The sequence below is a fragment of the Anoplopoma fimbria genome, chromosome 12 (genome assembly GCF_027596085.1).
Source record: "Anoplopoma fimbria isolate UVic2021 breed Golden Eagle Sablefish chromosome 12, Afim_UVic_2022, whole genome shotgun sequence".
Lineage (NCBI taxonomy): Eukaryota > Metazoa > Chordata > Actinopteri > Perciformes > Anoplopomatidae > Anoplopoma > Anoplopoma fimbria.
Genome location: NC_072460.1, coordinates 9,059,642 through 9,085,641, shown reverse-complemented (window position 1 = coordinate 9,085,641; position 26,000 = coordinate 9,059,642). Strand labels below are relative to the sequence as shown.

The 26,000-nt window shown below is 40.2% G+C and overlaps 1 protein-coding gene across 2 annotated transcripts in view; it reads right to left on the bottom strand.

The window, feature by feature from the left end:
* LOC129100424 (paired box protein Pax-7-like) overlaps positions 1-26,000 on the bottom strand; it is a 64,055-nt gene that overhangs the window by 1,470 nt on the left and 36,585 nt on the right. For both annotated transcript variants that reach the window (XM_054610049.1, XM_054610050.1), the window contains exon 8: positions 4,344-4,608. In XM_054610049.1, coding sequence (XP_054466024.1) covers positions 4,344-4,608 — 265 coding nt within the window. The remainder of the gene's footprint in view (positions 1-4,343; positions 4,609-26,000) is intronic.

The following is a 26,000-nucleotide window of genomic DNA, read 5'->3' as shown; positions in this document are numbered from 1 at the left end:
CGTTACTTGAACATGCAAATTATTGCAACAGCATTGTTTGTTTTATTTCCAAACATATTGACTGACAAGAGAACACTATGTTTGACACACACACAAAAGGAGCCAACAGTTTGGCTCCACTGACAGAAAGACTGGCAGTCACCAGAATAACTGAGGTTCATGCAAAGCTGACATTAATGCTCAGCATATTTTTCTGTCTGAGTGGTTGATGTTGCCCCTCCCTGGTTTAGCTGGTGATAACTTCTCTTTTATAGGGCAGGAGAGAGGAGGGCTGACAGCAGATGGGATGTGACATGCTGTGTCTGGGTGTGCATATGTGTGTGTTGTGGCTATCAGGGGAAGATAAGCAAGGCATTTCAGTTAGGATGCTAGCGTGCACACAAAGGAAGCTGCCACTCTGTGCTGAGGGATGAGAGAAAGAAAAGCACCTATGGGTGGGCAGGTCTGTCTGCCAAGATGCCAGTCAACTAGACAGCAAGTGTAGGAGCAGCATGTGTGTGTGTGTATGTGTATGTGTGTTTCACTAGGGTTTAGTGAGGCCCTCTAAAGGAAGCTGTTTTTCCTGTCAACCAGCCTTATACCTTAAAACCCTGTTGAGCAGTCACGCTGAGAGTCCTTTACCTCCAAGATTGAGCCTATCTGATAACACACACTAACACACATAAACGCATGCACATACACAGCTGCAAACACACACACTCACAGGCCTCAGCTATTTTGACAGTATGTACTTTAATCTGTCAGGAGCTTCCTGCATTAGAACAAGAGAAGAGTCAAATGTCTGAAGTAAACTGTTAAATCTGTCTGCAGGAGGGAGAGGTGGGGGTTGAGGGCCACAGCCAAACCACGAACGTAGCAGAGGATCAGTTGTAGCATCAGAGATATTTTCTTAAAGAAATGCTTTTTGAAATATAACCTGAGTCGTATTTCGTAGTGTTAGCATACTTACTAGTTATCAGACTCAGCAATTCCTTTGGTGAGAAGGATGTGGGGCAGCTATGAAGGGTTGGACAATTCCACACCTTAAGATTTACATTCAATGCCAAGTAGAGGTTTAGTTAATAGGGACGTCAACCTACGACATCTTACTCCAGGTTTTGTGAAGACGAGTGTGCAGAATAAAACGTTATGCACATACAACAGCAGTAAGCCTAGTTTACTGCATAATTTAGACAGCTTTGTCAGGCCAAGGAGGAGGCCTACAGTAGTGGGGACAGACTCATGTTCAAGTAGGCCAGGAACATAATGAAAATGAAGATCAGAGTAGCAGCTATCCTGAAAATTTGAAAAAATAGTTTTCAGCCATCGACCTGGTGTGAAGAGGCCTGCAGAACATCAGCACCTACAGGAGACCATCCTCCCTCTCTGTGCCATCAACTGGCTAAGGAGGAGAATACGGTTTACTGCAGGTTTGATAAGCTCAAATTCACACCCTTTACTCGCTCAGACTACAAAATCCAACAACTGCCTGCACCCACTGAACCCCACCTACACTCAGGATCTGTGAATAGTAAATTAACTGTACTTGTATAGCGCTTTTCTAGTCATACGACCACTCAAAGCGCTTCATTCACCCATTCATACACTGATGGCAGGGGCTACCATGGAAGGTGCCAGCTGCACATCGGGACTCTAACTCTTACTAACATTCATACAACATTCTCACACCGATGGCACAGCCTTCGGGAGCAAGTGTCTTGCCCAAGGACACATCGACATGGACTGCCGGAGCCGAACCACCAATCCTCTAATTGGAGGATGACCCTGCTCTACCACTGAGCCACAGTCGCCCGAAGAAAAGTGAAGAGGATATGTGTCAGCTCCTACAGAGACGGAAGGTCAGGAAAGAACCTTGCCTAGACGGCATGTCCCCCTCCTGTCTGAAAGTCTGTGCTGACCAACTGTCCCCCATCTTCCCCCAGTTTCCATGCCCAAGAAACCCGCCATCACCGGATTAATTGATTTAAGGCCCGCACTCTGAAGTCTGTGGTCATGAAATCCTTTGAAAGCCCGGTGTTGACCCACCTGAAGGACCTCACAGGTCTCCAGCTGGACGCCCTGCAGTTTGTCTACTGGGCAAACATGTTAGTGGATGATGCATTCAAAATGGGAATGCACGGCAGCACCCTGACTCTGCAGGAAGATTTGCAGGAACCCTGCTTGTGGACTTCAGCTTGGCGTTCAATACCAAAATCCCAGACATCTCAATTTACCAGGATATCTGTCCCAGCCCACACATTTCCTGACAGACAAGAGGCTGCAGGTGATGCTGGGGAATCCATAGACTGTATAAGAAGTGGACGTAGTTGCCGTGACGTCGAACCAATTGGTTTGTGGACTGCCATTTTGAAGCCCAAGTTAAGCATTTTGGAAAACGCCATCTTGGATTACGGCCATGGAAATCTAGACTTTTTTTGCAAACAGCATAAAGAAGTAACCATATTTGGACTGAGTAGGAGTGATGTAGAGAAGCCGTATACGGCACTGGTAGTGACCTGTCAATCACAAGGTAGCCCCGCCCTAAAGCATACCCTGCTTTATGGTCTATTTGACTCTAAATGGACCATAATTTGCTAAATGAACATCATGCAGTATTGAAATTAAATAAGAAGAATAATTTGTCTAGGTAAGACATGCTGTCACTCTGCTGTGTAAATCAGGAAAATGTTGTATTTCTAAACTCATATTCCTTGCTTATGCAATCTTTCAAGGCATACATATATAAATACAGCTAAAAACTACAGGTTCTAATCTGACTACGGTCAGCTGTCAGCCCGCTGCCTGCTTAGGGCCAACATGGTAGGGGGTAACTACAGGATACAGCGATCCCTTCTCAATAATGTGTAGTAGTAAGTTCTATGTTGCAAACAGATGTGGCATTTTTATTTATATTCCATCCACTATGATGTGAATTGATCAAGTTGTAACAAAACAGAATGTTTTTACAATTTTACATATCCATCCATCCATCTTCCGTAACCGCTTATCCAGTTAAGGGTCGTGGGGGTGCTGGAGCCGATCCCAGCTGTCAATGGGCGAAGGCAGGGTACACCCTGGACAGGTCGCCAGCCTATCACAGATGTTTTATTTTTTTTATTTTTTTTTACAAATTTTACATATTTGGAAATGAAAACTAAGGGTAGCATCACAGTTTATAACAAACAATTTGGATTCACTGGCCCTTGTTCTTACTTCCAAATAAGATGGCTGCAGTTCCCAAAGCTTAAGTCACAATAGACAGCTTCATCCAGTCATTTCCTGCTTCTTTGCATTTCACCTTGTATGGTGCTTTAGACTGCAGCACACTTGAATTGTTTATAAAAAGAAATCATCACAAAATGAATCATGTCTATCTCGTGGAAACAGGTTTCAACAGTTGGGCCTATATGCATAATCTCTGGAATTATGCTGGTGTGTAGAGGACCAGCAGGTATATTGGCCAAAACTATGACAATAAGACTTACGGTTTTAAAAAACTGAAGATTTTTTCTTACAATTTCCAGTAACACAGTTTCAAGCTTCACACACTAAGGCAATATTTACTAGGAAAATGATAATGACAGCACCCTGACCAAGGGTTTCCGCCAGAAGAAGAGGCCTGGTGGAGAGTATCTTTTGAGAGGGCAGGTGGACAATTGTCATTTTGACTGATTATATCAATGTTTCCAACCGATCCGCACAACTGTCACTGTGGTGTAGAAAACATCGTCAAAATAATTCCCCGATTCTGAGACGGAAACCCTGCCTGATCTTTAGAGGGAGAACATTTCTAAAAGTGGTTGTTGTAAATAACGGCATCACAGCAAATCCAGTTAAATACATTATCAACTTCTGTTAAAAGGTCTCATACCTTATTTACTGATAGTCACTGAAATGCATATCCACTGAGGAGAAAGACGCTCTGTCAAAAATGACGTACAAACCGTGTGTCCATTCTGGTGCGTCTGGTTGATAAAGTAAGCAAATGGGCATGGGACAGAATGTTACGTTACATTCACACCCTAAAAACGGCAACAAAACCAGCAGTACCTCTGGCTCAGAGCACAGGCAGCCCACTGAGTCAGGTGTGCCGTTCCCAGTGCACCAAGGACCTGCACTTGGTATTTGGTATTTTTTTGCCACAGCGCATGTGGAATGCACTTGCTGATATAAGGAAGGTTAAGGAACAACCAACTGTGTTTATAAACTCTGTGAAGAAATTAATTTAACCATCACAGCCTTTAAACCACTAGTCTCTTACTAAATGGGGATAATTGTGCTCTATCATTTATCAATAGAGAGTCGTGAAAAACATGTTCTATTTCAAAATGTTGCTGTGTTTAGTCTGAACTTGCAGTACTTACTCTGGCCATACTGACTGTACTGGTAGCCGGCGGCCACAGCTGGGTCCATGCTGTAGCTGGTGGTGCTGTATGTGGGGGGGCAGTAGGACTGGGATGATGAAAGGCTGTCCACAGTCTTAATGGAGGCCTCAGCTGAACGATGGCTGCAGCTTGCTGAGATGGTGTTGGATGGAGAGGAGTCCAAGGCACTGTGGAGTGGTGAGATGGAGAAGTCGTGTTGTGGCTGTGAGGAAACACCGCTGGTGTTGGTCAGGATGCTCATCACCTGCAATCACAGAGGAGAAGACTGCTGTCAGGCAAGCTTCTTCTGTCTGACACTGGTACATGGCCTTGGACTGGTAAATTGACACTCAAAGCACTTTTACACTGCATGTCATTCACCAATTCACACCCATTCATACACTGATGACAGAGGCTACCATGCAAGGTGCTACCTGCCCATCAGGACTATCCAACATTCACACCCATTCACACCCCGACACACACACCGATAGCACATCCTTTGGTTTGTGAATCTAGTAGGATTGTACCGCCGATCTTCTGATTGAGGGACAACCTGCTCTACATTCTGAGCCACAGTTGCCCAAGAGAAAGGTATTCCAACAAACACTCCTCAGATCACCATAAAATCAGCTCTGAATATTCACGACAATCATTTTTCATCATCTTGGTGACTAGCTTCCCTTTCTTGCCAAAATGTCAACATTGCTCAGAAATGATCTGAGAACCTTCTCCCAAAAGGATTAACTCTTTTGATCTGATGATCACATGGCTTTTTCTCATTTGCTACCCTCAGGGCAAACTTCCCACACATCCAATCAAGATTTAAGAAAAGTAAAATGATTAATGGCACAGTTAATGCTGTGGGCTGTAGGGATAATATTGGCTATTTTTGGACACAAACCATCTGGTTAAACAAATTTATTTGGAAGAGAAAATAAAGGTAAAGAGTAAAATAATAACACAAATTTTGAACTGTCGATAAAACTGTCTGTTGTTAACATCCATCACAACCTAATATCCTGCTTCAACTTTGACCTACCGTGCCTAATGCAGTTGTGTGCTCACAGGTGTACTGTAATGGATTAGTCTTTCTAGTCTTCCGACCACACTTCATGTCATTCAACAACTCACACCAATCAATACACTGATAGCAGGGATACCATGCAAGGTGCCACCTGCCCTTGTGGTTCAGTGGTAGAGCAGTGTCAGCCTCTAATTAGAGGATCAGCAGTTCGCTCCCTGGCTCCAGTAATCCATGTTGATGTGTCCTTGGGCAAGACACTGAACCTCAAATTGCTCCCGCTATGCCAGCGGTGTTTGAATGGGTATGAATGATTTGTTTGAGTTTAACATTATCAGGGATCGGCAAACAGAAAGCATAAATGATGTCCTGATCATATATTTTTACTAAATTTAGGCGGATAACTATCATCAGTTAGACTTTATTTCAAACTGTGATGGTTAAACTGTGGAATTAATCACTCGTCACGGATCGTCAACCGTTACACAAGTATTTAGCAATAATACAATAAGAGCACCGTACCGAATATCATTTTTCTGACATTCAAAGCTTCTATTGAGGTTTTTAAATGAAGCTTTGAATGTCGTCATATTTTAATAGCATTCTCACTTTTAAAACGTTTAAATGCTATTTATTATTATTAGATTGCTGTTAAACTGTTTGTTTTGTTCAATATTGTTTTTGTATGGTTAAATACTAACACATATGCATTGTTGTTCGCTGTGTGTGTGTGTTTGAGAGAGAGAGTTACAGAGAGACGGGAAGAGAAGGTGGAGGGTGAACTGTTGCACACAATGGGCCTCTTCAAGAACATTTTCGTATTCTTCTTTATCTTACTTTTTTTGTACGGTGGGCTCATATGAGTGTGCCACGTTAGATTCAGCAAACATTCCTAACCTCACATCAATGACCAGAGTAAACATAATGAATGCTACCTGTGTGTACACTAGCACGTGTTCATGATAATTCTAACTTAGCATAATTGATGTCCCAATGATACCATATAGTAAATGGACTGTACTTGTTTTCTAGTCTTTTGACACTCAAAGCGATTTAACACTGCATGCCATCATTCACCCATTCACGCCCATTCATACACTGATGACAGGGGCTACCTGTCCATCAGGACTTACTGACCATTCACACTAATTTATACACCGCATGGTTAAGTGTCTTGCCCAATGACACATCGACATGGACTAGCGGAGCCGGGGATCAACACGCCGATCCTCTGTTTGAAGGACGACCCTGTGCCTCAGTGCACATGAAAGGCTACGAGTCCTGCCCCATATGTACGGATGTGTTCATTCATGAAAATAGTCAAAAAGAATAAAAATGAAGAACTTGACAATGCTTTCGGAGCCTTTAAGGAAAATCTATACTCTACTGCGGAATTAAGGGCCTGCTAAAGCCAAGGAATCGTAAAATGAAAGAGTGCTGTTAATGCCGTGTCACCTGAGGGTCGTACTGTCACTGAAATAAAGAATAAATGGTTTCGATATGATTTTTTTTTAAAACAGCTTGCCATATCAATGTGATCGGGGACTGCAACAGGAGAGGGTCCCAGTGAAGTCTCGTATTGATATTGTAGTATTATACAATATCATCAATTGCCAATTATGAATGATGTTATAATTTGAACTGCAGAGTCTGTATATACAATACATTAGAGAAAAACGTAGTCTTGGATAACAGCAGACTAGTTGCACAAGACTCCCACCACAGGTCTGGACCACTTATACATTGTGTTCATACCTAAGAGAAAATTCAAAATACGAGAACATTTTTTGATAAAGAATACACCTTAAGTTCATTCATAGCCACAACAGCAAAAGCTTGGCAACTTTTGAAAAAAGAATATAAGACACGTGGGGGCTGGTGTCCACTTGAGCAGTCCGCAAAAAAGACCTTACTGGAGGAATTCTGAGAGCTCAGGTATCAGCAGACAGGGCAAACACATACAGTACATCTTTCATCTGGAATTGCGAATAAGGTGATTCTTTCCGTATACTGCTAAGAAGCAGCTAGTAGCAGTTAATAAAGGATTGAAGTGTAAATGATAAATGTGCAACATTTCAGACAAAGTGGTTGCCTTTTATATCATTTGAATGTCCTCAGCTGTTCTAATGAAGCCTTGTTTTGTTTGTGCTCATGTCAGAGGAAACCCTCTTCATTGTTGGTTTCTAAGCTCAGTCCCCTTCTGCAGCTGCAGCCTACTGATAGCAGTACAACTTACAGATACTGTAGCCAGGAGCTAATGCTAGGGCTTCTTAAACATGCCCAGCAAGCATTTCAGTGAGACAATAACCACAAGGTTTCCAGTGGCATCAAAATATTTGCACAGCAGCAAACATTTTCTCAGTTTTTTACAACCTGAGAAATATTTATCTGGTTTTGACAATTTTTTGGGATATTATACCAGTCTAACTGCAGTATTCTTTATTTATAGTGAATAAAGGAGAATGATAGTGAGGTTAAAAAGATGATACAAGCCGACCAGTGCCACCCCAACAATCTGAATAACCATGCCAGATACCACACCAAAATATTAACTGTGCTAACTGGAACTGATAATCCAATAGCTGGTTTTGTTTATTACCTGACAGCATTATCTCACTGCTATTGCCCTCCCATACAGACCCCTTATTTTTGTGGCCATGTAGGCTGGAGCATCCATTCATACCTTCACTGAGCCCCTCCCCACAGAGAGGTGGAAGCTAATGACATGGCCAGCAAGTCTGGTGGTGCCTATGCTTAATGACCGGCTGCTTTGTCTTTAAAGGGAGAGATGTTTTGTTTTTTCTGGAACATAAATCAAATGAAACTCCATAAAAATACAAACACATGCAAGCACCAGGACCCCAGTCGGACACAACTTTTCAGTTAAAAATAAGTGCAATTTGTGTTTTAATAATCAGTTCCAGGAAATACATTTAATATGTTGGGGTGGTATCTGGAGTGGCCAATCAGAATGTAGGGGTGGCACTTGTCAACCCTTGCCCTCCCTAAACCATGCATGACGATTTGAAAATGAAGAACATCTGAAACAATTGCATGAGAATCTATGGAGCAGAGCTGTATAGTTGTCAGGTCCTGGTCAGAGTTGGCTGATGCTACGCTATGATAGGCCAGTCTGTGTTTGAGGGCCGGGAGCTATGGGGGAATGATCTGTTTCAAGTTCAAGCAAAGCTAACATTTTGTGTAATGTGGAAGTTATGGTACAATTTAATAGTTAATAATAAGTTAGTAGAGTCAAGGCCTCGTGCTTCAAACACTACACATACAATGGGCCCTCCAATCATATCTTAATGGCAAAAAATGTTCATACCTACTACCACCAGCACAGGTAATGTGAAAGCCTGCTGTCATAGAGGCACACACGTTATTCAACAAGCTTTGTTTGAGCATGTTGAGGCCTTAAGATATAACTGAAACTTTACAAGTCCATGTGATTTCAAGTGCAAGTCATTCTTATTAACTGTGGTAATACACAATACATAACAGATTAATGGTACAGTTTAAAATGTGATGGACAGTAATAAGTGAGTAATGTGATTGTTTGGTTTTCCAGCACCCTGCCAGATCTAAGCACTTAAACCGGTGAGTAAAATACTGTTTGGTGACAGCCAAAGCTTAGAAAACAGATCCAGTCAGATGTTGTATATCTACATGTATGCTACTTACACCAGATCACCCTGACCAGACGTGGACCAAACATACAGCAACAGTTAATTAGCAAAAATCTGATCTTTTGGTAATGTGTAATGAACTTGAGATATTTGAGACAGAATAAGGATTTGCTGTATGTAAGTCAAGGTCACTCAAAGGATGAAAGGTAGTAGAATAGAACACAAACACAGACACAGACGGTGGATAAGGTGACAAAGCCTTCATCTCAAACTGTTTTGGTAGTATTTAACAGATGAATAGATGAGAGAACAGAGGTGTACAGATGTGATAGTTATCTTTGTGCCACACATTATCATCTCTTACATTCAGATCTGATCCTCAGCCTAGTGCTACACTCCTGTGAAACACTATCCCCCACATCAGTTCATTTATCTATTCATTCAGCATTCAGCTTGGTTCTGAGGTGAGTTTCAAAATACTGAGCCAAAAGATAATTTAGGGATTTCAGGATGCTATGACAAAATCAGTATGTGGAAGATATGTTGGCTTCAAACAACGTGCCTTTTGGACTGTCAAACACTGTCTGAAACCTCCTCTCTATACGCCTGTCCAATTTCAGAATTGTTGGGAAATGTGTCCCATAATTTTTGTACCTTTCCAAAACAGACAATCTGACTATAGCCTGTTGCATGTAATTGCAGAAATATAAGTTAAAGGTAATTTAGAAACGTGACACTGTTCGTCTACCAGAGAGCAGTGACTAAGTGTTAACGTCCTCCTCTTTCGTGAATGCCTAAGCTGCTTCCGGTTACAGCATGAAACTTGGCAAATACAAGCTGACAGGACAGAACAATTTTTTAATTGTACATGGGTTGTATGGCCAAACTTTCCTGGTGAATAACAGCCACATCTAGCCTATGTAACTTCGGACAATACTACACTGTAGCAGAGTTAATTTGCTCTAAACCAGTTGATGAAATGCACCTAATTTGAATTATTGCGACCTTTCAAAAGATTTCAATGTCATTCAATGTAAACAAAGCTAGTGAGAGCAGATTGTACCATGGTGAATCTCATGGTCAAGAGAGAAATAAAACACAATTGAAGTTTAGCTCATTCTTGATATTAACTAGGGGCTGCAAGGTGGTGTGGTGGCTAGCACTGTCACCTCACAGCAAGAGGGGCATGTTCTCCCCGTGTCAGCGTGGGTTCTCTCCGGGTTCTCCCACAGTCCAAAGACATGCAGCTTAGGTTAATTGAAGACTCTGAATTGCCCGTAGGTGTGGATGTGAGAGTGAACGTTTGTCTGTCTCTATATGTCAGCCCTGTAATAGTCTGGAGACCTGTCCAGGTGAACCCTGCCTCTCACCCAATGACAGCTGGGATCAGCTCCAGCCCCCCACGACCCTTAACAGGATAAGCGGTTACGGATAATGAATGATGTTAACTACACTACATAACTAAATAACATTTGAATTTCAAACATAATTAGCTTCATTATGATTTACCTCACAGTGTCAGGTTGAGCTTCTGTTGTGGGCGGATACAGCGACTGGAATTATGGTTGATGGTGCCATCACAAAGAATGTAACACTATCTATTCCATGGAATTGTAAGACAGACAGTAATTGGAAAGCACACTGAGCATGTCAATGTAGTATGCAGAATATCTGATGCAATCAATGGTTCTTATGGGATCAGCTTTTGCTATTTAACTGTAAGCAGATGAGTTTTTTGTCAGAGGCCGTAATCCTGAAAATCCCAACTGCATCAGTGATAAAAAGAGAAATCAAGTTCAATGGCACAAAGAAGAAATATATAAATATACAGGCGTGCATTAAAAAACAAGTGTATTCAGAACCTGATTGAACTGAAAGACAAATATCATATCTCATACCATTTCTGAAGGAGTAAATAACCCCAGGGACAAATGACAGTGACTTTGGTGTGCGACTGTGATGTTATCACAAGTGGTAAATAGTACGATAAAATATGGAATGTGGCACTGTCTTTGAACATGTTGAAGTACTCACTAATGCTGACATTTCAGTCTACATCAACTAAAACCATGACACAGACACCCAGGTTCGCTACTTGATTGGGTCTTAGCAGTCACAACGTGTCCTACCCGGAATCGCCAGGCCACAGTAAGTAAACAAACAACAACAGCCTTGATTACTAATCAACTACCAGGTTAATTCAACATGGACAATGGATTACAGGCATTGCTGACTTTGTTATCTATGCTAGCAGCTGCTCTGCAGTTCAATTCTGCATTTTATAAGTCTACTACTACCTACATGCGCAAGAAGCAAGCTAATTTTGGAGCGCTTTGTGTGTCGTGTCCTATCAGCCCTACACTGGACCACACAGGCTTTTCCTTCTCTTAGTAATTCCTATTTTGTTCCACACAACTAACAATAGAATTCAAAAAGAAACCGTAAACGAACAAAAGCATAAATGCTCTCAAGTACGTCAGGGACTTCCAGTCACCTGGAAGAGCTACGAGTGAGAGAACAGACTAGTGAGAGTGTTGACCTAATTGTTGACCCATAATGTTGTAAAGCTTTGATTTGTAACTTCATTTTAAAGCAGATTTGATGTGTGTGTGAGAGATCAAATAGAGCAAGACCTATACTAAGTTTGAAAAGTAAAACTTCACTAAATTTGTGTATTTTAGTACATGTATGGGAATATAGAGGAAGATTTTAAGTATCAAACAAGACTTTTTACCGAAGGAAGAACCGTAATACTCCATTGTAACTAAGCAATCAATCTGCTTCCTGTTTACACCACCACAATTACATTTGCACTCAAGTGATGCAATTTGATAAATTTCAGCCCAAAGAGCATTAGAAGAGTTCTAAACTGCCAGGCAGCTGTCATAATAACACAGCTCGCCAATCAGAGTTCCTGCTTCTTCTCTTGGGATTGACTTAAATCAATGTTTAGGCAGTACCAAGTTAACACATTTTTACATTAAAGAAAGCTGTCTTTACATTAACTCACAAAATTGAGACAGTAAATGTTAAAGCAGGAAACTAATGGACTGTGAAATGGCACGTTTAACCAAAAACCCTTAACCCCTAAAAACTCAGTTTATTTTGCAATTCAATTTTTTTATTCTTTGAGTTGTAAAATTGGTCATGTAAATACAAATAAAATTGTTCTAATAATTGTTGTGAAGTTATAATAGCTTTTCCTTATTTATTGTTTGATTGTGATTAAATATGATAAGATTTTATAATTATTCCAGTGGCATCTTCCAGAATTCATATTGTTGTACTGATGGAATTAGTGCTGCGGAAATCTATCAATACATTACCATTACCATTACCTCTGTGATTTTACCTGGGGTTTTATTAGGACTATATTTGTATATAACAGCATCATTAACCAAATTAAAACCGCAGCCTCTTTTTGTCTTTGTGTTGTTTTGTTTTGTTTGTTTTTGTATTTTTGACTGTTATATAGTGAATAGTGATATTCAGCATTTAAATCAGACTCAACCACTGCTGAAAAATCTTTCCCTGCATGCCTTCATTTCAGTAACTGCTAAGTTAACCATACTTGCACGATTACATCCAATATGGGCTTATTCTTCATGTGGAAACAGTGTGTAGCTAAATGCTCCAACTCTTGCGAGGCCTAGCACTGACCCTATTTATACTGCCTCCCTCTCACCAACATCACCCACTGCATTTCTCCCCTGCACCACATTCCAAACTAAAAAGTGACTTTTATTGATTTCCGGCAAACACGCTGGGGTTGAGTCAGAGGATGGAAGCAGATGGAAGCTGTTTCCATCTGCAGAGGCAGATTGCTTCTGAGCAGACAGCTGGGTCCTGAACGCATCGTAGGGAGACTGACAGTAACATACCTACAGACAGACAGTGCAGTAGGAATATGGCTCTGTTGTGTAGGGAATACTTGCTTTGAAATATCTTTACCTTGCAGTAGCACGGTATATAATAATGTAACTGTAAAATAGGTGCTGCATCAGCACAGGAAACAGGGCCTCATGGTACCGACTTTGTTTCGTTTAGCACAGCTTATTTTGCTTATTAAACCTTGACCTTACTTCTGTCTGAATCTGTCTGGCGGATTGCAGCTCCTATTTCGTTTTTTTCATGTGAATGTTCAAATACTGCACACACCCGAGGGCCAATCAGAACCAAGTATTCACTGTGGCCATGGTACAAGTGTTTGTAAAAACTGATCACGTAATTAACACAGCATTTGTGAGCTTCAGGTTGTAGTGCGATGCAGCCAGTCAACGCCTACATTTCATCCAAACCACAGGAACTGAAGGGGCTTAACACTTTTCTACCCACTCATTCAGTCAGACAGCACCCTGGGCTCTGTTTAGTTTCCACTGAGGGAGGAGGAGAGGAGAGAGAACACTCTGAGTGATAAGTAAAGAAAAAATATATCCTACAAACATTCCATCAGTGGGTATCATTTAAATTCCTCAGCTTTTCTGGCAGCTTTCTTGAGTAGGTCTTGTCTTTTATTTATTTATTTATTTGCTTTAAATCTCGTTGCTTTGCTTCTTGCCAAACTGAAGCAGCATCTGTTTTTCAGGCGATTTCTAATTAACATCTAGCCCCTGCCCCCACTCTATTCCTCATTATGGGAATGATGTAAATATATGTGCTCATCCTTTTTGATTTGTTGACATCGGAGCGTGCCAGTTGACAGCGTGCCCAGTCAAAGGGCTTAGTACTCCAATTTTTAATAGCAGCTGAGACTAATATTAGGCACCCCACTCATTGAGATTCAGGTGCAAAAAGCCGTGTCAACACACTGAAATGGGGGGCTGCAGGAGGAAGGGCACAGGAATTGGGGTTCTTGTATTTGTATCCCCTCTCTGCTCAGGCTTCTTGAGTATATTTCACACCTTTCTTCATTTTAAAATTGGCTGTTGATGTTAATGGCAGTGTATGTGATAGTGGTGCAGTGTGCGGGGAGGCGCACGGAGGGTGTGTGTGCCAGTGTGTGTGTGTGGGGGGGGGGGGGGGGGGGATGGGTGAAGAGGCCTCCCACCTTCCCCCATTCCACCTCCTTATCTCAGGCCGACAGTTGTCAGGAATCACGGGCAGAGGCCTGAGTTAGCGAGGCAGGCAGGCAGGCCTGGGGATATGGATCAAAGAGACAGAGCTGGAGAACCAAAGCAGCTCTGATCCCCCAACACTGAAACCCACTCTGTTCTATCCTTACTCAACCGCTCTCTCCCTCTCTCTCTCTCTCTCTCTCTCTCTCTCTCTTAACCTGACATCAAATAGCAAGCCAGAGAACTCCACCATTCCAAAGCAGGCTAAATCTTACTTTCAAAACAAACCGTAGAAGAAATTAGAACGCAAGAGGAAAATGTGTTCTTCTTTACTTGTGTGATGTGTTGATGTGCTGGGGTCACTGTGGGAAGCAATAATTTCATCCTCGGGCACAAGTTGCTAAGTTGTCTGACCTGACAAAAACGGATAAGTGGTCCAGCATCACTGACTGTCTCACTGAAAAAAAAAAAAAAAAAAAAAACTCCTCACCACTTAGAGGGCTCTGAAGCAAAATAGATTTATGGGAATTTGTCAAAAAGTACGGTTGAAAATAAAAGCTTTATTTTTGCAGGCTTTCTTAGGGGAGAGGGGGGTTGTAACAACTCTGACGGTGAAGCTGTGAAAAGGGTTTCTATTTACATGGACATCACAGGGATGGAATTTCATACTGTCATTTTGTCTTTCTGTCAATAAGACTTGGAATTGGCTGCATACTCCATCTCCACATGAAAGCCAGCCTCTAATTCTTTCCCATTCAATTTGAGAGGAGGAGGCGCAGAAATGGCTTGTGTGAATTACATTCAAAATGCAATATAGCTGTTTCAAATTGAATTATTGCCTGTCTGACGTACGGCATATAGTCTTCCAGTAATTTTGAGTGCGATCTTTGAAAATTCATCCTACATTGTTATCTCATGTAAATGCCTGGGAGCGTGATGAAAGGGTCAACGTCAGTGAACCCATAACGGAAAAGCTTCAAGTCTCAAAGCCATTTAGAAAAGACTGAGAGGGCACTAAACACAGAAGGGAGTAGCAATCATTAAAGATTCATTTCATGTCAGGAATGAATAATATATCAATCAAATGAAATTACTTGAGCTGTTTTGATTTGAATTTGATGGGAATCCTCCCACAGTCAACTCATATGTTGGTGCTCTGTCTTAACATATAACAGTGGTAGGTAAAAGCAGTCTCGCCTTAAGCTCATGAATATACCTGACACCTGTGCAGGAGGATGTAGCCATTTTAAATTCAGATTTTACTCTTTAAAATAAATCAACAGCAGGAAATTAGAAACCGCAACATATGATGAATGGTGTTAAATGTTAAAATGTTACCTACTCATAGAAGGTCGTACACAGCAGTAGTTTCAATTGGAGGAGCCACATTTTAATGTCTTCAAACCTGATTTTTTTCAAAGTTATAAACACTTTGTTTTTCACACTTTGTGACAGTCTCCAATATAAATAAACTTGTATGTGCTTATTTCACTGCATCATTAAGCCCCTGTATATGCTTGAACTGACGACATGTCATTAATGGCTGCACCATTTCCTTTCACTTAACCTTCTCTGCCTGACATTGTTGCAGGTTATCCACACTTGTTAAACACGAACCAGTATACGTTTATTTAAAAAAAATAAACTCCACATCTAATCTGCCTGTTAGGAAGATCTTGTTGCGTGGGGTGTTCTGCACTGCCCTGTGTTTGTGACTAATTGCATCTTATTCTGCCAGTGATGTGTATTGATATGAGTCAGCCGTTTATTCTGCCACAGAAAACAATCCCTCCTGAGCACAAACAGTCTCATTTGGAATGGTTATTGTTCAAGAGACCAAGACAGGAAAACACAAGCAATCCTTCCCTCCTCTACTCCTCTACTGTGAGTGTGGACACACAAACACATTGACTGCTGCCAAATCTTTGTGAATGAGACAAGCTGTGTTAACATCGAGCAATGGGTGGTTTAAATTGAAGATTCATGACACTGGAGTCACACACCATCACTTCATGAAAACTGGCAGACAAGATCATTTATATTGAATGATTTTTTTAAAGGGCTGTATTACGCATAATGACAATTTCTTTTATGTCCAAAATGTTCACCGTCTAATATTTTTACATGACAAAAGAATGTGGCATAAAACATGAGGTGTAAAATTGTCTAATATGCAAAAATGGGAATCTTCATGGTTACTTATGCTGAACACCTAACCTGCTCCAGAGGAGGTTATGTTTGAGATAAGAGATCAACTTGTGTAAAAGTATCGCCTACTGACCAATCAAAGCTCGGTACTTGGATCGTTTATTAATATAACACAAATAAGAAGAAGTTAAAGTCATACTTCAGACTAAAAGCAACTCAGTTCAAACTGACACATAAAAGATAGACAGCTGGTATTAAATATATTGACAGCTGTCGTTCCTTCGTTTGTCAGTTTAACTTACTTTCAGCCTGAGTTTTGTGTTTTTCTTTTTCGTATTTCTGTAATATTCTAGTTCCCCCAATTAGTAAAATGTGCCACTGTGCTGACAGCAGACTTATCCATGTTTATGAATGGCCAGATGCTGCAAACACTGACAGCCAGATTGAGAAACCCTAGTTGATTTAATGACCTGATAACCACCTTTGTGGGATCGTTTAGCGTTAGTATGGTTGTTAGGGTTAGTTAAGCCGGAAAACCTAAAAATATTCTCAGTATGTTGAACAAACATCATAGTACAGGGCCCTGGTCTGAAAGGTTCATATAGAATAATGGGTCAGAGAGATACTGTGGAGCAAGGCCATGTCTGACTTTAAAAGGCAGATTTGGGATGTTGGTGAAATGGCTGACAGACAGTCAGATTTCTGTCCTGTATGGTACTATTCAGAGAAAGAGGCTAAATGGGACCATATTTCCTGCTGCAAAGGCTTAGCACAAATGACAAGGATTTCTGTTTTGTCACTGTTAAGTTGCAGAAAGTTGTGAGACATGCAGGTGTTTATGCAAAGTTTAAAAATAGCTTTTCTTAATGTCAAATCATTGGCATTTTAATCATTGACCTGATAAGGGATTTGAAGTAACACACCAATGACCCAATGTTTTGTAAAACTTTTCTTAAAGTTAGCAGATTAGTGTTTTTCTAATTCTGACCCAGAAGCCAGGTTTGCAATGGTGGAGAGGGACAGTTTGACTTTAGTCAATTCAAAGCAAAATCATCCAGCAACTTACTGTTGAGGCCAATCAAATACTGCATTGAAATGCACAATTACATTACATTACATTACAGTCATTTAGCAGACGCTTTTATCCAAAGCGACTTACAGGAAGTGTATTCAACATAGGTATTCAAGAGAACTGCTAGTCACCAGAAGTCATAAGTGCATCTCCTTTCTTAAACAAGCATCTTAAAGCATAAACCAGAGCAAAAGTATAGTGCAGAAGCAAATTACTACGAAAACAATAATTGCAACAAACTAATCCGAATACAATAGGTGCTACAAACTAATACGAATAGGATAAGTGCAGTAAACGAATACGAATACAGTAAGTGCAACAACTAATATGAATGCAATAAGTGCTACGAGGAAGGCTCAGGGTAGTACTTCTTGAAGAGGTGAGTTTTCAGCCTGCGCCGAAAGATGGGTAGCGACTCTGCTGTCCTGACGTCAGTGGGGAGTTCATTCCACCACTGAGGGGCCAGGACAGAAAAATCCAGTTAGGCCTGGGTTTTATGGACGTCTTAATCAAACTGGACTTCCTGGATCATATTTCTTACTCTTACCTGGACCAAAAGCACAGCCACTCACGTTTTTTGTGATGTTGATGGACTAAGCTGCTGGTAAATGGTAAATAGACCTTTCTAGTCTTACCACCTCTTAAAGCGCTTTAGACGACATTTCACCCATTCACACACATTCATACACTGATGGCAGTGGCTGCCATGCAAGGGTCCAATCTGCCCATCAGGATCTAAACTAATGGTCATTCATGCACACTCACTTACTGATTTGGGAGAAACTTGGGATTCTGTTTCTTGCCCATGGACACTCTGATACTATGGCAGAGCTGGGGATCGGGCCACAGCAACCCCGGTAAGTCTTCTAGAAAGCAAACAGGCCGGCTATGACACCCAGATATCTGGTGAATAAATATATGACTCATAAAGTGGCAGTCCTTAGTATTTTAGTCCTGGTTGATTTGGAAACACCCTATTTAATTTGGTAACAGCAAATGTGATTTAACACTGCAGGTCCCAGAATAGTGGGTGCTGCAAAACAACCCATACGGAAATGTAATATTTGCCATAGGTATGTGATAATAATATATCCCCTTATGTTACATATAAGGGGATATATTATTATCACATACATACGTGATCTGGATATATGTGGATATAAGTTTAGAACATATAACGAACCCATAATAAAATGTGTATATGTTACATGTATTAAAAATAACTATATCATTAATTTCTATATGTTATTATATGTTGCAACCATATATGCTAACAATATATGTATTTTTAATATATGCACGTTTATTAAAACAACATATATACAAACGTTTTGTATGCTAATACATGTTTTTCTAATAAATAGTAAACATATATGTCTATCTTACATATATAATATCAACAAATATTGGTGGGCTTTCGGATGATATACAGTATATGAACATAACATATGTTGACAATATAAGCATATATCAGATATGAACATATGTACATAAAACTTACACAGGAGATTCTTAAAGGTCTATGATAAATGGATACATATAAAAAGTACATATTGGGGATTTAATTTATGGTTCCATAGATACATATGTTTAAAATAAATGTGTTTCTTTTATATGTACATGTCTAAGGAATACATACATTGATGGAGTCATATAAATGAAGCTCTAGTGTAAGTTCAGTCAGGAAGACAATACTCTCGTATGCTTAGTCTTGTCGTTTATTTCTCATACATCTGCCATTCTCTCCTCACGCATGCTCACTCATGGTTTCCTCGCTGTCATTGCTCGGGGTGTCAATCATGATATCAGCTGTTTTCCTCTATCCAATAGCACAGCGACACAATAACGTCGTTGGCCTATCATCTTGCTGCTGTCTCTTTTTAAATATGACTGTCTCTCTACGTTCAGTACGTTCATGCTGCTGCTACGTGGCTCTCCGTCCTCCCAGTTTACGTGTGTTTTCATTATGAACCTACGCAATTTGCAAAGGTACACATTACCTTTTTTCAAGTCTCGTTTTTAGGAGCAAGCCGACGTCCAGTTCCTCAGCAGAGGAGAAACCTTCTTTCTCTCGTTTCCCTTCCTTGGAATCTCTCATACCAGGTCACACTGTGCAGGTAACAACCTGATCGGCACCGTGCAGTCTCCGGCCAAACCAAGCAAACCATCCATGCAGGCCACAGAGCAGAAAATCCAAAGCGGCCTCATGCGCTCCGCATTCATTCCACTCCAAACACGCATCAATTGAGGTAAAGACACTAAACAGCGTGTCGCACCCGAACCGTCTTCTCAATTGGATAAATATGGTCAGGCTGCTTCGTCAGTAATTGAATGTGCTGCCTAAACCATAACATTGTTTATATTCACTTGGCGTCCCCCGTTCAACTGGGTAACTATTACCGTAAGTCCTTTAATAGCTGCGGGCCTCAATTAATCTTCCTGTACTACAATGGTTGTCTGTAAGGCTCGTTTGAAGCAGGGATTTAGAGACACACGCAGTCAAGAAATATCTAACCCCTCTGTTTCTCAGGGTATTAGTATATACAGCATTTGCCGTGCTGAATTCTCATACTAAAACTTCATGCCCTCACAACCCACATCACACGTCCTGCACCATTAAGAACCCTCTACAGGCTCATTTATGTGGAACTTGCAGAAATTGTCATTGTAAAAAATGGATAGCTTGTAAGGTTCTCATCCGTACCTTAATGTAGCTGTCTCCATCCTATGGCATTTCTGTACGTCACCAAAAGTATAGTTTGTTTTGGGACTTTAAACTCAAATACACTGAAGTTGTATTGAGTTGTATGGTTTAATTTGCAATCAAGCAAAGGGAAACCTTAATGCAAAGGGCACACTCATTTTTACACATCAGCGCAGCTCATAAAGTCTATAAACAGGATCACGCTGGCTTCATTCAAGCAAGTGCGCTGGCCATTGCTGACCTCATCTCAACCACAAGCATGCCCAGTTGGCAAAACGGCTACTCTATTTCATGGTGTGCCGGTGTATTTCTTTGACTCGGAAGTTGTGACGATATGTCCATACGTGGGCTTTTGAAGGATTTCACAGGCAGTGGTTCTCAGACTCTGGCATCCCTCTCTTCCAGATTTGATGTAATCAGCATTGTGTGAGATACCTGACTGCATAAGCGCTCATGTCTGGGACCGGCACACAACAAATGTCTCACTTTCATGGTTGAATCAGTCGTCATCATTCCTCAATGTGAGCATTCCTCTTCATGATTCTTGCGATAGCTTCAGGCAGTTATCTGACACACAAGTCATTATCGAAACCTCTTGTTGCAGTGAAAGTGCTCGCTCTGTAAATGTGCCTTGCTCAGATATACATATGCATATAACTGGTGGTGGAGATTTTGCTACTATGCTGTTCACTGTCCACTCAGAAACCTCCTCGACATTACATTCACATCTTTTTGGCCACAATCATTCAGATCATTGAAAGCTTTTTTTCAAACATTATATTATGTTATATTTTAAGGCTAAGTAGTCATTACAAATCCCTTAGTGTGTGGCTGGTATTGTTTTCACCTTGTGGGTCATCACTTGAAGGGTCCATAGCCCAGCCCACTTTTCACCACGGCCTGATTTGGCATCTTAGCGCCACAATTCCATCAGAAGATGGCCTCCTGTTGATGTTTTGTTTTTTTTGTTTTTTTGGGGGGGATTTATCTTGCTGCTGCTCAGGGCAGACACCCCTCGATAACAAATCTCCCTGTAGAGTCCAAGTGCCAAAGACTCTGTCAAGACTTTATCATCACATATCATCTGTTAATAATAAACAATTATCTTTTCCTCATTTGAATGGTCTCTCCTAATTTAAATATATTTACCAATCTCCACTTCAAATATCAGGCAACATATAACATTCTCCTATAGAGGTAAAAGTATCTTTTTATTAACTCTGCAATAGCCTAACTGTGGATGTAGGACAACACCCAAACTATAGTCTAACTTGGTAATGGGCAAACCTAAAATAAAGCTACACTTTCCACTCACATTAGAGCACAACCCAATGTTTCTAAAAGCCAAGGTACGTCCAGTAGGCCTACTGTTTTACATATCAAATTGCTTGATTTCCTGAAGCTCATATTTGTGACACCACAAACATAAAAAGTACATCTCTGCGTTCGTCAGAATCTTATCTCTCTGATGATATCAATATGTTGTCAATTGGAATCATGGTTTTACGATTGGAGGCAGGAGTTTGACAAGTAGTTTTGTTCAAAATCACTGTCTACTGTAACCTCTCTTAATTAGTCTGCCTCTCCACCCAGGTGCTCGTTCACCATGGCAACCAATGACACACACGCACAGACTCATGAGTGCATGCCCACAGTGCATGTGTGCGTTTGTTCTATGAATCTCTCACATTTTAGCGATTTGACTCATGTTTTTTTTAAATGTACCTCAAATTAATCTCAAATTAACCCTAAATGAACCTCAATGATAAAGCTGACTTAAAACTGTCAATATATGCAACGTCTTCGGGCAGTAGCAGCCACACAGTCAACATTTCTTGCGAAATTCACTAAGGATCATACTTTGGGTAAATTGTGATGGATATTCTTATGTGACTTTCTGTGATAAAGTTAGTGAATGCCATTGTTATGATCCTTTGTGTATGGCTGTTTTTAAATATAGACCATATTTTTTTATGTTTTAGGATAAAAAAATATGGTCTATATGCCTATACAAGAGAATACTCTTGTTTTGTTTGTGGTTGAACTCAAATTAATTAAGAACATTAATTACATTTTCAGTCAGCCTAATGGAATGCCATTTTAGTCAGTGTTAAATAAATAAATATGGTTTAGAAATAAATACTCACATAAATAAATTAGGCATTACATTTATGAATAAATATTTATAAATGAGTCAATATAGTTCAATAACTACATAAATTAATAGTTTTTTATTCATCTCAGAATTATTCAGAGAGGGTTACTTTTTTTTTGACTACTGTGAACACCATTTCGATAAATAGTGCCTTTTAATAGTCAAACTCATATTGTAAAAAAATAAGGTAAACAAAATGTATTTTATTTATGTATCCTTTTTATATCCCATATCTATTCATGTTTATGTTTCCCACAGAGAGGCAGTCAACCCTTGGAAGGATAATGAAGGACAAACAGCAAAGACCAGAAATTCCCGCTAAACGTGTTTGCAGGCCTACCCTGAAGTTTGTGGATGACAGCGATGTGGATGAAGGACCATCTACCCCAAAAAAGGTTGTATCATCTTTTCTATTGAAACCTAAAACTAGCATCTCCAATACAAATGGGCTGCCCACTACATAATTTCAAATACCTTCAAATTTCTGAAATTTTGATGGAGATGACGCTCCATGCCACCATGGTATACTATTGACTTAAAGACCAGGCTGAACAATGCCCGCATTAATTATGATGAAAGCACACTGTTCCTCTTGACGGGATCAGCTGCACTAAACAACCAAACAGCCTGTCACTCACCACAGCCAGTGAGAACGACCAAGGCTGGAGTTGTCTGTTGTGCTCTGCCTACCTCTTACTTAGGGGACACAATAAAATGTTTTAAAATGCTTACATCGACCTAACCCCAGTGCATGGTTGTGGTTGCAACATTTTAGAGATTAGAACAAAAGCAAAATGGCATTTTGCTTTTGTTCTAATCTCTAAAATGTTGCTGTTTCTTAGGTGGCAAATCCAAAAAGGCCGGCCCTTTAGAAGCTAAGGAGACCATGGACACCGCCGGAGCTGATGCCTTAATGAGTAAGTATGTTAAATTACTTAGGGCCATGTCCACATTATCCCGTTTTCGTTTGAAAACGCGTATCTTTTGCTTCGTTTGCACCGAGCGTCCACATTTTATCGGAGTTTTAGGGCACCGAAAACAGAGGAGTTTAAAAACGCTCCCGAGGAAGGATAAGTTTGAAAACGCTGCGTTTTCCTGATAGTGTGGATGGTGGAAAACGAAGCAGTTCAAAAACGATGACGTAGGCACGCGCGTTCGCTATTTAATTGGGTCTTAGGAGTTACGACATGTCTTTCCTCATTCGTCACCCCCTTACCACGTGACCGTTTTCCGGAAGACAACAACACCAGCCTTGATTACCGATCGACTACCAGGTTAATGCAACATGGATAACTGATTCCAGGCATTGTTGACCTAGCTGTTAGTTTGCTTTGCTAGCAGCTGTTGCGCAGTTCAATTCTGCATTTTATAATTCTACTACTGCCGACATGCAGAGGAAGCAGCTGTAGTTGGAAAGATTAGCGAGCAGCGTGTCCAGCGGCGTTATGAGCCCTACGGAACGGACTTCTGAAGTCCCAGTTTGAGGCTTTGAGGAGAGCGATAGACACAAAACGGAGAACTTTCCTTTTCTAATTAATGCTTATTTTCTTTTCCACAGAAAATCACCTGACTTCAATCCAATAGAAAATCTATGGAAAGAACTAAAGATCAGAATTCATAGAAGAGGCCCACGGAACCTTCAAGATTTGAAGGCTGTTTGTGTGGAAGAATGGGCCAAAATCACACCTGAGCAATGCATGCGACTAGTTTCTCCATACAGAAGGCATCTTGAAGCTGTCATTACCAACAAAGGCTTTTGTACGAAGTATTGAATAAATTTCAGTAAGCGTGTTCAATACTTTTTCCCTGTGTCATTCCATTTTATTACACAAAACTTAATTTCTGAACTTCTTTGTTTTGTTTTCTTTGTATGTATGGATTACTTGGGTTGTTACCGACATCTGGTGAAAATGTCATGTCAATAGCACCTTTAGAAATGTATTGACTGAGAAAAATGGTGACGTGTTCAATACTTATTTTACCTGCTGTATATTAGTGGCATTTATATCATATATGTACATAATATACTATTCATATATGTTTAATTTGTATATTACACATCTATACAAAAACATATATGTTATATGTATAGATAATTATATATGTGGCATATATGTAAAAACATGTATTATACATACATATTTCTATGGGCTATACATATATGTCAAGATATGAAATTGTTCCAATTATAGTTTTTTACATACATGTACATATATGTTTTTACCTCATATGTACATATATTTCATATATTTTACATTGGCGTATGGGAAACTAGATCATGGCTTTTCATTACTTCCTGCAATATTTGAAACTGATCTGCTGGCAAATGACCTTGTTTTGTAGAATTTCCTGTGACTTCTTCATTTTAAAAGTTTATTAGTGTTTTCCCAGTTAAATGCTTTTAGTGTGAAGCGAAAACAGTAGGAATGTTTGGAGGGACCGGAGGATTGGCCATACACTTCCGCGGCTGCATTGTGGCGTTTTTCCTCACAATTTGTTTTTATTCACACAGTTTACTCTATCCAAACTGATTTTAAGGCATTTTGCTAAAGGGAATCAAAAAATATAAGTTTTATAGGAGGGTGATTGCTTTTGACATTATTGAAAATATTGTAAACCAATCATTCACTTTCCAGAATGCAAAACATATTGCCTCATATTCTGTTGCTGTAACATTTGTTAACATGAAGTTTTGTGAAACACAGATAAGTCATACCTTTTTGTGGGGATGGAGTGGGGCTCACTTTCATCCTAAGAGTTTACCAATGCCCATGGGTGAAGGCAAGGGAGGAGAGCTAAAGACAATTCAGTGTCTGAAAGACAATAGCTTAATGTCCTGAATAAGTCTTCTGTCTGTAACCTCAAAGTGTCCTGTTCAGTATGAATGTCCAGCTAAACTAAATGTTTATTTCTTCAAAATTCATGAAAACATTTCCCCTTGTAAATCCAAGCTATTATGACTAACACTTGAATATAAGAATAGAATACTGTATTATTTTTACTCCACTTCATCAAACTGGTATCGTATTCCCAATTATGACTGCTACCCAACACCGCTGTAACAGCAAACATTTCTCAGTAGGAGCACGGTTCACAATGGTAAGGTAACCAATGGTTACGGTCCAAAGTGGTACCAGCCTTAACGGGACTTCTCCCAATCCTCCTATTTACCATTCCACAACTGCAAGAATTGAATGGCTAAAATCAGTAAACTGATTATTGAATACAAATTGAAATGGAATGCCGTGTATTACAGAAAGTCGGTTTTTTTTTTCAGCTCTATGTAGTCACCCAGGTATATTTGGTCCAGTGAAAATATAAACAAATTTGACTCAGGGGATCTAGTTCAACACTGGTCTAAAAAGCTATTACTCTGTTCACAGAGAATATACACTCATTTACATAAACAGAAAGAATACAGGGTAAAGGTACTTGGACATCAGCTATAATTTCTAAATTTTCTCTATAGAAAAGCCTACATTGACAGCAACATCTGTTAATATTATAAGATTATTTCTGTTCTATTTTCCCTCCTGAAGTGTGGAAAGGATTTTCCGTCCAAATGAACATCTTCTGTGGTTTTAAGTTCAAGAAAGAATCCTTAAGAAGCCATGGAGTCGAACGATGTAGTTAATAGCACAGACTCAGGAATGCTTGAAAAAACTAATTGTACAATATTATTGTACTTATAAACCCATAGGGGGTGAGCAGTTAAAGGTACAGTGTACGATTTACTGGCATCTAGTGGTGAGGTTGCAATTGCAACCAACTGAGTACTTCCTCTATGTGACGCCTCGCCGGGCCCATAGCTGCCAGTTGCTCCTCAGAGGACACTGAGGAGCAAGCTTGCTCTAGCTTACCGGACACAAAT